General features: G+C 48.9%; 1 protein-coding gene across 1 annotated transcript in view; it reads left to right on the plus strand.

The window, feature by feature from the left end:
* LOC137300358 (serine/threonine kinase-like domain-containing protein STKLD1) overlaps window positions 1–11,663 on the plus strand; it is a 30,137-nt gene that overhangs the window by 17,978 nt on the left and 496 nt on the right. Inside the window, exons 11-15 of the mRNA XM_067969442.1 lie at window positions 484–567; window positions 7,991–8,107; window positions 8,572–8,712; window positions 9,120–9,248; window positions 10,965–11,093. Coding sequence (XP_067825543.1) covers window positions 484–567; window positions 7,991–8,107; window positions 8,572–8,712; window positions 9,120–9,248; window positions 10,965–11,093 — 600 coding nt within the window. The remainder of the gene's footprint in view (window positions 1–483; window positions 568–7,990; window positions 8,108–8,571; window positions 8,713–9,119; window positions 9,249–10,964; window positions 11,094–11,663) is intronic.

The following is an 11,663-nucleotide window of genomic DNA, read 5'->3' on the forward strand; positions in this document are numbered from 1 at the left end:
AGAGTTCCAGATTTCCACTCCCCTTTGTGTGAAGAAGTGCTTCCTGACATCACCCCTGAACGGCCTGGCTCTAATTTTAAGGTGATGCCCCCTTGTTCTGGACTCCCCCCACCAGATTTACTCTCTACCCTATCAAATCCTTTAATCATCCTAAACACCACAATTAATCACCCCTCAACCATCTATACTCGAAGGAATACAAGCCCAGTCTATGCAACCTGTCCTCATTATTTAACGCTCTAAGTCTCTGTATCATTCTGGTGAATCTGCGCTGCACCCCCTCCAAGGCCAATATATCCATCCTGAGGTGCGGTGCCCAGAACTGAACGCAGTATCTTCAGATGTGCGTACAGGGAGCGGGATGGCGTGTATACAAGGGTGGCGTTGGTCATTGCTGTACATTGGAGGTATGTGAGTGTCAGCTGATTTCTGCCTGCCTACCCCAGTATAAAACCTGAATGCCCCTGTCCTTTATTGTTGCAGAATATATGCAGGTTCAAGTTGAGGTAGAAGAAGCTCAGAAATCTTCTCTGAAATACCTGAATTACTTGATGTATGAAACCGAGGGTGAGTGAATGTCGTCTCCATCAATTCAGCTCAAAGGGTAAAGGGTTTCTCGGCGGATCGCCCAACTGTGCAGATTGGTCTACACGGGTAAGGAGGGGAAAAACCAGGCAGGGTTACTGCTCCTGACCATGGTGTAGTGACACCTGTTGGAGCATGTGGAGGTCGGTGGGAACAGGATTAGGCCGTCAGAGGGTGATAGTTCCCCAACTCACTATAAATGACCACGTACCCCAGTGAGAGTCAGTGTCTGTGGAACCCGTACCCCAGTGAGAGTCAGTGCCCGTGGAACCCGTACCCCAGTGAGAGTCAGTGTCTGTGGGACCCGTACCCCAGTGAGAGTCAGTGCCCGTGGAACCCGTACCCCAGTGAGAGTAAGTGCCCGTGGGACCCGTACCCCAGTGAGAGTCAGTGCCCGTGGAACCCAGCATTTAACCGAGTGTGGCACCAAGGAGCCCTAGTAAAATTGAAGTCAATGGGAATCAGGGGGAAAACTCTCCAGTGGCTCGAGTCATACCAAGCACAAAGGAAGATGGTAGCGGTTGTTGGAGGTCAATCATCTCAGCCCCAGGGCATTGCTGCAGGAGTTCCTCAGGGCAGTGTCCTAGGCCCAACCATCTTCAGCTGCTTCATCAATGACCTTCCCTCCATCATAAGGTCAGAAATGGGGATGTTCGCTGATGATTGCACAGTGTTCAGTTCCATTCGCAACCCCTCAAATAATTAAGCAGTCTGAGCCCGCATGCAGCAAGACCTGGACAACATCCAGGCTTGGGCTGATAAGTGACAAGTAACATTCGTGCCAGACAAATGCCAAGCAATGACCATCTCCAACAAGAGACAGTCTAACCACCTCCCCTTGACATTCAACGGCATTACCATCGCTGAATCCCCCACCATCAACATCCTGGGGGTCACCATTGACCAGAAACTTAACTGGACCAGCCATATAAATACTGTGGCTACAGGAGCAGGTCAGAGGCTGGGTATTCTGCGGCAAGTGACTCACCTCCTGACTCCCCAAAGCCTTTCCACCATCTACAAGGAACAAGTCAGGAGTGTGATGGAATACTCTCCACTTGCCTGGATGAGTGCAGCTCCAACAACACTCAAGAAGCTCGACACCATCCAGGACAAAGCAGCCCGCTTGATTGGCACCCCATCCACCACCCTAAACATTCACTCCCTTCACCACCGGCGCACAGTGGCTGCAGTGTGTACCATCCACAGGATGCACTGCAGCAACTCGCCAAGGCTTCTTCGACAGCACCTCCCAAACCCGCAACCTCTACCACCTAGAAGGACAAGAGCAGCAGGCACGTGGGAACACCACCACCTGCACGTTCCCCTCCAAGTCACACACCATCCCGACTTGGAAATATATCGCCGTTCCTTCATCGTTGCTGGGTCAAAATCCTGGAACTTCCTTCCTAACAGCACTGTGGGAGAACCGTCACCACATGGACTGCAACGGTTCAAGAAGGCGGCTCACCACCACCTTCTCAAGGGCAATTAGGGATGGGCAATAAATGCTGGCCTCGCCAGCGACGCCCACATCCCATGAACAAATAAAAAAAAACATACCCCAGTGAGAGTCAGTGCCCGTGGAACCCGTACCCCAGTGAGAGTCAGTGTCTGTGGGACCTGTACCCCAGTGAGATTCAGTGTCTGTGGGACCCGTACCCCAGTGAGTGTCTGTGGAACCCGTACCCCAGTGAGAATCAGTGTCTATGGGACCCGTACCCCAGTGAGAGTCAGTGTCTGTGGGACCAGTACCCCAGTGAGAGTCAGTGTCTGTGGGACCCGTACCCCAGTGAGAGTCAGTGTCTGTGGGACCCGTACCCCAGTGAGAATCAGTGTCTGTGGGACCCGTACCCCAGTGAGAGTCAGTGTCTGTGGGACCCGTACCCCAGTGAGAGTCAGTGTCTGTGGGACCCGTACCCCAGTGAGAGTCAGTGTCTGTGTGACCCGTACCCCAGTGAGAGTCAGTGTCTGTGGGACCCGTACCCCAGTGAGAGTCAGTGTCTGTGGGACCCGTACCCCAGTGAGAGTCAGTGTCTGTGGGACCCGTACCCCAGTGAGAGTCAGTGTCTGTGGGACCCGTACCCCAGTGAGAGTCAGTGTCTGTGGGACCCGTACCCCAGTGAGAGTCAGTGTCTGTGGGACCTGGTGGATTCCGAGATGTTCAGGTCCTGTTAGCCACGCCATCACACATGTTGCATGATGATGTATGTAAGCAACGTGCGTGATCACATCACTAATATTATGCCTGATCATCCTCGGACCCAACTTTCAGGGAGAAATTCTTGAAGGAAAGTCACTTGAGTAAGTTCTTTAAGCACTTAGAAATGTTGAAGTTCCCTTGGAGCAGTGTCTCACTGTCGCACCTCACCCTGTGATGCAAAAGGAAAATGAGGGTGGTGCTGAAAGAGGCATTGTGACAAAATTTAATAGGTTTGCACACTTAATAGGTAACAGTCTGATTATAGGCACCCAAGGACAGTAATGATCAACATCCAAGAGACTCCACTAAGCAAAGTGTGAGCATTTCTGTTTTATAATGGAGTTGGAAGAAGAAGGGAATGAGAATCTCACCGAATGTACGGCACAGAAACAGGCCATTCGGCTCAACTGGTCCGTGCCGGTGTTTATGCTCCACACGAGCCTCCTCCCTCCCGACTTCATCTAACTGCATCCACATCTCCTTCTATTCCTTTCTCCCTCATGTGTTTATCGAGCTTCCCCTTAAATGCTATTTGCCTCAACTACTCCTTGTGGGAGTGAGTTCCACATTCTCACCACTCTCTGGATAAAGAAGTTTCTCCTGAATTCCCGATTGGATTTATTAGTGACTATCTTATATTTATGGCCCCTAGTTCTGGTCTCCCCCACAAGTGGAAACATCTTCTCTACGTCTACCCTATCAAACCCTTTCATAATCTTAAAGACCTCTATCAGGTCACCACTCAGTCGTCTTTTCGAGAGAAAAGAGCCCCAGCCTGTTCTGACTTTATAGTTATAACCTCTCAGTTCTGGTATCCTCCTTGTAAATCTTTTTTGCACCTTTTTTTAATATGGAGACCAGAACTGGTTAGGATCAGATCAGCCATGATCTTATTAAATGGCGGAGCAGGCTCGAAGGGCCGATTGGCCTACTCCTGCTCCTATTTCTTATGTTCTTATGTTAACTGTGCACAGTACTCCCAAGTGTGGTCTAACCAAGGTTCAATACAGAATGTGTATGACGCAGTATATCCATTTAGAGCTTTTACTCTCAGGACTGATGTTAGGCTCAGAAGCAAAGAATTGAAATGATCCCCATCTGAAGCAGCTGGATAACTGCAGCCATCTTCTAAATGGAACGCATGCACTGATCCCAATGTACCAATCACAGCAAGTACTGCAAAATTACATCTTAGCATCAACTGTTTCATATTTGTCAGACTTTTAAAATACTTACGCATCATGATACTATTGTAATGATATTCTACTTTATATATACACACTCTAAAACTATAGACCGCGTGTATAAACACAAGTTCATTTTACGTTGACTGAGAGACACCAGTCAGTGTGCAGATATCTCCCTGAGAGAGAGGGGACTGAGAGACACCAGTCAGTGTACAGATATCTCCCTGAGACAGAGGGGACTGAGAGACACCAGTCAGTGTACAGATATAGAGTCATAGAGTCATAGAGTTATACAGCACGGATAGAGGCCCTTCGGCCCATCGTGTCCGCGCCGGCCATCAGCCCTGTCTACTCTAATCCCATATTCCAGCATTTGGTCCGTAGCCTTGTATGCTATGGCATTTCAAGTGCTCATCCAAATGCTTCTTGAATGTTGTGAGGGTTCCTGCCTCCACAACCCTTTCAGACAGTGAGTTCCAGACTCCAACCACCCTCTGGGTGAAAAAGTTCTTTCTCAAATCCCCTCTAAACCTCCCGCCTTTTACCTTGAATCTATGTCCCCTTGTTATAGAACCCTCAACGAAGGGAAAAAGCTCCTTAGTATCCATCCTATCTGTGCCCCTCATAATTTTGTACACATGTTTTCAATCATGTCCCCCCTCAGCCTCCTCTGCTCCAAGGAAAACAAACCCAATCTTCCCAGTCTCTCTTCATAGCTGAAGCGCTCCAGCCCTGGTAACATCCTGGTGAATCTCCTCTGCACCCTCTCCAAAGCGATCACATCCTTCCTGTAGTGTGGCGACCAGAACTGCACACAGTACTCCAGCTGTGGCCTAACCAGTGTTTTATACAGCTCCATCATAACCTCCTTGCTCTTATATTCTATGCCTCGGCTAATAAAGGCAAGTATCCCATATGCCTTCTTTACCACCTTATCTACCTGTTCCGCCGCCTTCAGGGATCTGTGAACTTGCACACCAAGATCCCTCTGACCCTCTGTCTTGCCTGGGGTCCTCCCATTCATTGTGTATTCCCTTGCCTTGTTAGTCCCTCCAAAGTGCATCACCTCGCACTTTTCCGGGTTAAATTCCATTTGCCACTGTTCCGCCCATCTGACCAACCCATCTATATCGTCCTGCAGACTGAGGCTATCCTCCTCGCTATTTACCACCCTACCAATCTTTGTATCATCAGCGAACTTACTGATCATACCTTTTACATTCATATCCAAGTCATTAATGTAGACCACAAACAGCAAGGGACCCAGCACCGATCCCTGTGGTACCCCACTGGCCACAGGCTTCCAGTCACAAAAACAACCTTCGGCCATCACCCTCTGCCTTCTGCCACTAAGCCAGTTTTGTATCCAAAGTGCCAAGGCACCCTGGATTCCATGGGCTCGTACCTTCTTGACCAGTCTCCTGTGGGGGACTTTATCGAAGGCCTTACTGAAATCCATGTATACCACATCCACTGCGTTACCCTCATCCACACGCCTAGTCACCCCCTCAAAAAATTCAATCAAATTAGTCAGACATGATCTTCCCTTGACAAAGCCATGTTGACTATCCCTGATTAATCCTTGCTTCTCCAAGTGGAGACTAATTTTGTCCTTCAGAATTTTTTCCAATAATTTTCCTACCACTGATGTTAGGCTCACTGGCCTGTAGTTCCCCGGTTTTTCCCTACTCCCCTTCTTGAATAATGGTATTACATTAGCGGTTCTCCAGTCCTCTGGCACATCCCCTGTGGCCAGAGAGGTTCTGAATATATGTGTCAGAGCCCCCGCAATCTCCTCCTTTGCCTCACACAGTAGCCTGGGATACATTTCGTCCGGGCCTGGGGCTTTATCCATTTTTAGGCCTGCTAAAACCGCCAATACCTCCTCCCGCTCGATGTTAATATGTTCGAGTATATCACAGTCCCCCTGCCGTATTTCTATGTCTACATCGTCCTTCTCCATAGTGAAAACAGATGCAAAAAATTCATTTAGAACCCCTCCTACATCTGCCGGCTCCACACACAGATTGCCATTTTTGTCCCTAATGGGCCCTATTTTTTCCCTAGTCATCCTCTTACCCTTAATATACTTATAAAACATCTTAGGATTTTCCTTTATTTTGCTCGCCAGTGTTATTTCATGGCCCCTCCTTGATCTCCTAATTTCTTTTTTAAGTATCCCCCTGCACTTTTTGTACTCCTCTAGGGCTTCCTCCGTCTTTAGCCTTTTGTATCTGCCAAAAGCCCTCCTTTTTTTCCTAATCCATTCTCGTATATCCCCTGACATCCAAGGTTCCCTGGAGTTCTTGGAACCACCCTTGACCTTTACGGGAACATGTTGCCATTGTATGGTCTCAATCTCCCTTCTGAAAGACTCCCATTGCTCCGATGCGGATTTTCCTACAAGCAGCTGATCCCAGTCCATTTTGGCCAGATCCTGCCTTATCCTATTAAAATCAGCCTTCCCCCAATTTAGAACCTTTATTTCCGGCCCCTCCCTGTCCTTTTCCATGACCACCTTAAATCTCACCGAATTATGGTCACTGTCACCAAAGTGCTCACCTACTAGCACTTCTTCCACTTGGCCGGCCACATTCCCTAGAATTAGGTCCAGTACCGCCCCCTCTCTTGTAGGACTTTCTACATGCTGGCTCAAAAAGCTCTCCTGGATGCACGTTAAGAATTTTGTACCCTCTAAGCCTTTTACACTCTGAGTATCCCAGTTAATATTGGGGAAGTTGAAATCCCCCACTATTATTACCCTATTATTTGCACAATTTTCTGAGATTTGCCTACATATCTGTTCCTCTATCTCCCTCTGACTGTTTGGGGGCCTATAGTACACTCCCATCAAAGTGCTTGCCCCCTTTTTGTTTTTAAGCTCCACCCATATGGCCTCATTAGAGGAACCTGCTCATATATCATCCCTCCTTATGGCAGTAATTGATTCTTTAATTAATATTGCGACCCCCCCTCCCTGAGAGAGAGAGAGGGGACTGAGAGACACCAGTCAGTGTACAGATATCTCCCTGAGAGAGAGAGAGGGGACTGAGAGACACCAGTCAGTGTACAGATATCTCCCTGAGAGAGAGGGGACTGAGAGACACCAGTCAGTGTACAGATATCTCCCTGAGAGAGGGGACTGAGAGACACCAGTCAGTGTAGATATCTCCCTGAGAGAGAGGGGACCGAGAGACACCAGTCAGTGTACAGATATCACCCTGAGGGAGAGGGGACTGAGAGACACCAGTCAGTGTACAGATATCTCCCTGAGAGAGAGGGGACTGAGAGACACCAGTCAGTGTACAGATATCTCCCTAAGAGAAAGGGGACTGAGAGACACCAGTCAGTGTGCAGATATTTCCCTGAGAGAGGGGACTGAGAGACACCAGTCAGTGTACAGATATCTCCCTGAGAGAGAGAGGGGCTGAGAGATACCAGTCAGTGTACTGATATCTCCCTGAGAGAGAGGGGACTGAGAGACACCAGTCAGTGTACAGATATTTCCCTGAGAGAGGGGACTGAGAGACACCAGTCAGTGTACAGATATCTCCCTGAGAGAGGGGACTGAGAGACACCAGTCAGTGTACAGATATCTCCCTGAGAGAGGGGACTGAGACACCAGTCAGTGTACAGATATCTCCGAGAGAGAGAGAGGGGACTGAGAGACACCAGTCAGCGTACAGATATCTCCCTGAGAGAGGGGACTGAGAGACACCAGTCAGTGTACAGATATCTCCCTGAGAGAGGGGACTGAGAGACACCAGTCAGAGTACAGATATCTCCGAGAGAGGGGACTGAGAGACACCAGTCAGTGTACAGATATCTCCCTGAGAGAGGGTACCGAGAGACACCAGTCAGTGTACAGATATCAGATTTGTAACTTTTCTAATGATGGAATTTCCCAGTTATTAAACTCCTGAGCGCCATTCCCCATTACAGACGCTCACCGTGCTGCCCTGAATTTAAATATTAATTTTGTTGGTTTAAATTGTTGCTCATTTCCTCTCTCCAGTGCTCTTGGCCAGCACACGGATCGTTCCAGTTCTTATTTCTGTTCTGAAGTGCCACTCGGACTGCTTGGAGGTACAAGCTCAGGCATGCAGGATACTCCTGAAGTTTGCAACCAAAGGTAGGGCAACCGAGTAAACCAAGTTTAGCCGCGTGCTCCCGCTCACACGCTCTTCAAGTATCGCATTCGTTTAAGACCCTCCTTAAAATTGACCTCTCTGACCAAGCTTTTGGTCTCCTGTCCTCATATCTCATGTGGCTCGGTGTCAAATTGTGTCTGATTTATGGTCCTGTGAAGCACTTTGGGACGTTTTACTTTGTTAAAGGCACTATATAAATGCAAGTTATTGTCTGTTGGGGTGGTGTTATATATCTGTCTCTGGTTGTATGTATGTATCTGTCAGTGTCTGTGTTTGTATGCATGCTTGTGTGTGTACACGCATCTGTGTTGGGATTGGGCTGTGTCTCTGTGTGCGTGTGTCAGCTCGTTGAGCGTCAGCTCGGCGTGCGTGGGCTGTCAGAGTGGTGCTGCTGCTGGTGTGTGACTGGTCTTTCTAACACGAGCTGCCCTTTGCCCCCCTGCAGCCACAGAGGACAGCGTGGAAGAAGGTTTTCTGTTCAGTGACCGTGTGGTCGACGTGATTCTGTCGATCATGGAGTCACGGCGCAAGTGTGTGGAGCTTCAGATCATCATCTGCAACCTCCTCATGCTGCTGTCAGGAAGCGGTAGGTTTGAGCACTGACAGTTCAGGACTTCATATTGTTTGGCGACGTCTTGGAGTTCGGTTAACATTTCAGTATCTGCGTCAATAACAGTATGATCGCAGCTGCATTATCCACCAATGGTCGAAGTAAGAAGGGGACCAACTCAGATTCTATTACCCCCTGCACATGGGACAGTGTAGAGGGAGCTTCACTCTGTATCTAACCCCGTACCTGCCCTGGGAGTGTTTGATGGGACAGTGTAGAGGGAGCTTTACTCTGTATCTAACCCTGTACCTGCCCCAGTTTGTAATGCTTCGTGCCGGGATGCCATATTCGACAGTAATTGGATTGTTTTGACAGCGGGTTTGAGTAGAGACGGGTTTTGTAATAAATGTTCATCCTTTTTATTAAATGTTTTCCTTCCACAGTAGCTGCCGGAAAGCTGATCGGGAAGGCCGGAGGGATTCAGTCAATCCTGAAGACCCTGAGAATGTACAGGGACAACAGCCACATCTGCATCCCCTGCTGTGGGGCTCTCTACAGCCTCGTCGTCAGCCGTGAGTCCCAGTCTATCCTCCCCGCTGGTAACTCAGACGTTTGGGACGAATATCCTAGATATATTTAAGGGAAAACTCGATAAACACATGAGGGAGAAAGGAATAGGAGGAGATGCTGATAGGGTGAGATGAAGTAGGGAGGGAGGAGGCTCGTGTGGAGCATAAACACCAGCATTGACCAGTGGGCCGAATGGCCTGTTTCTGTGCTGTCCATTCGATGAAATTCTATGTAAGCTGGGGAGGAACAGGTGACCTTTGGACCTAGGGTTCCTTAAGAAAGAGGACGAGGCCATTCAGCCCCTCGAGCTTGTTCCGCCATTCAATTAGATCTTGGCTGATCTCTCCCTCAACTCCATTTATCTGCCTTGGTTCTGTAACCCTTAATACCCTCGCCTAACAAAGATCTATCACTCAGTTTTGAAATTTTCAATTGACCCCCATCCTGAACAGCTTTTTGGGGGAGAGAGTTCCAGATTTCCACTCCCCTTTGTGTGATGAAGTGCTTCCTGACATCACCCCTGAACGGCCTGGCTCTAATTTTAAGGTTCTGCCCCCTTGTTCTGGACTCCCCCCACCAGAGGAAATAGTTTCTCTCTATCGACCCTATCAAATCCTTTAATCATCTATACTCGAGGGAATACAAGCCCAGTCTGTGCAACCTGTCCTCGTAATTTAACCCTCTAAACCTTGGTATCATTCTGGTGAATCTGCGCTGCACCCCCTCCAAGGCCAATATATCCTTCCTGAGGTGCGGTGCCCAGAACTGAACGTAGTCTCCAGATGGGGTCTGAGCAGAGCTTTATATAAACTGGAACATCACTTCCACCCCTTTGTATTCCAGCCCCCTTGGGATAAAGGTTAACATTCCATTCACTGTTTTAATTATTTTTTGTACTTGTCCACTAGTTTTTAGTGATTTCTGTACATGGATCCCTAAATCTCTCGGCTCCTCCACAGTTCCGAGCTTCTCACCATTTAGAAAATACTCTGATTTCTCTTTCTTGGGTCCAGAGTGGGTGACCTCACACTTCCCCACATTGATCTCCATTTGCCCCAGTTTTGCCCCCTCACTGAACCCATCAATGTCCCTTTGCAACTTTCTGCTCCCATCGACACTATTTACTGGGTCACCTCACTCAGTGTCGTCAGCAAACTTGGATATACTGCTCTCTATTCTCTATTAAATGAATCCAGGGCTTTGCCTCCAATATCTTGCCCGTCCCTGCAGTCCCTTCAGCGTGGATCACGCTCTGTGCGAAGAACTGATCTCCGTCCTAAACTTGCTTATTAGTAGTTTGATCGCTGTCTTTCTGTTATCATTTAGTTTGAAATATTTTTCAGATTTAAGGGACTGCCATTGTCCTCAGCAACCCCCCTCCCCACTCCGGACTAATGGAGGGGATAAATCGGCCAGGGTTTCTGCTGCTGGTAGTTACCCAATAGGAAGTGTGGGTGGGTGTCAGGTGAGGACAGGATTGGGCTTGACAGTGATGCCGTACATGGTTGAATAGCCGACCAACACTCACTCTGCAGCTTGCCACCCCTGGGAACAGCTGCTCGGGGTGAAGGGGGAGGGGGCCCTTGGAACCTGTACCTCGGCGAGGACCTTCAGGAGAGCAGTGGGGAAAGGTGCAGCCCTCTCTCATCTCAAACAGACTGGGGCTGGTGGGAGAGGAGAGACCACCGTGTAAACAGTGTCTGGTGCCCCTCCCGTAGAGCGCAATGCACAAACGGCAGTGTCGGAAGGCTCGCTGGAGACGATCCAGAAGGTACTGGAGAAGCATCTCACGAATGGAGACGTGGTGGAATCGTCCTGCTCTGCACTGTGGGCCCTGTGTTTAGAAGGTGAGTCCGGGAACCCAGGCACAACGAAGCATGTACACATATATAACACACGTGTACACAACACACGGTACAAAGTCCCATACAAAACATGACAAGTCTCTGCACACACGTACACATACAAAACACATGGTACATTGTCCTGTACAAACATGCACACATGCTGAACCATTACTGTTCCGATGGAACCCTCCCTAAAACAGTGAGCCATTCACGGAAAGACACACACATTAGCAGTCAGTAACGATCAAAACCAGATACAGAACTGGACAGGCTGTCACCATATGTACACACCCTATGTGCCGCAATCTGTGTGCAGTTTGTGCACATACAGACCGTGCGTGTGCTGTACACTGTGCAGTCTCCGTGTCGCTGCACGTTACAGAATGCGCACATTCTGCAGTCACTGTGCAGTCTGTGCGCGTCTCGGTCCACGTCGCCATGGTCTGCGGAAAGTCCGCATCACTTGATCCCGGTGTTACTTTCTCTCCTCAGAGAAGCTGACTGAGGAGCAGTTTGAGAAAATCACTCTGCTCCTGATGGAGGCACTCGAGCTCCACCTACGGAAAGAAA

Source organism: Heptranchias perlo, chromosome 31, assembly GCF_035084215.1.
Source record: "Heptranchias perlo isolate sHepPer1 chromosome 31, sHepPer1.hap1, whole genome shotgun sequence".
NCBI lineage: Eukaryota > Metazoa > Chordata > Chondrichthyes > Hexanchiformes > Hexanchidae > Heptranchias > Heptranchias perlo.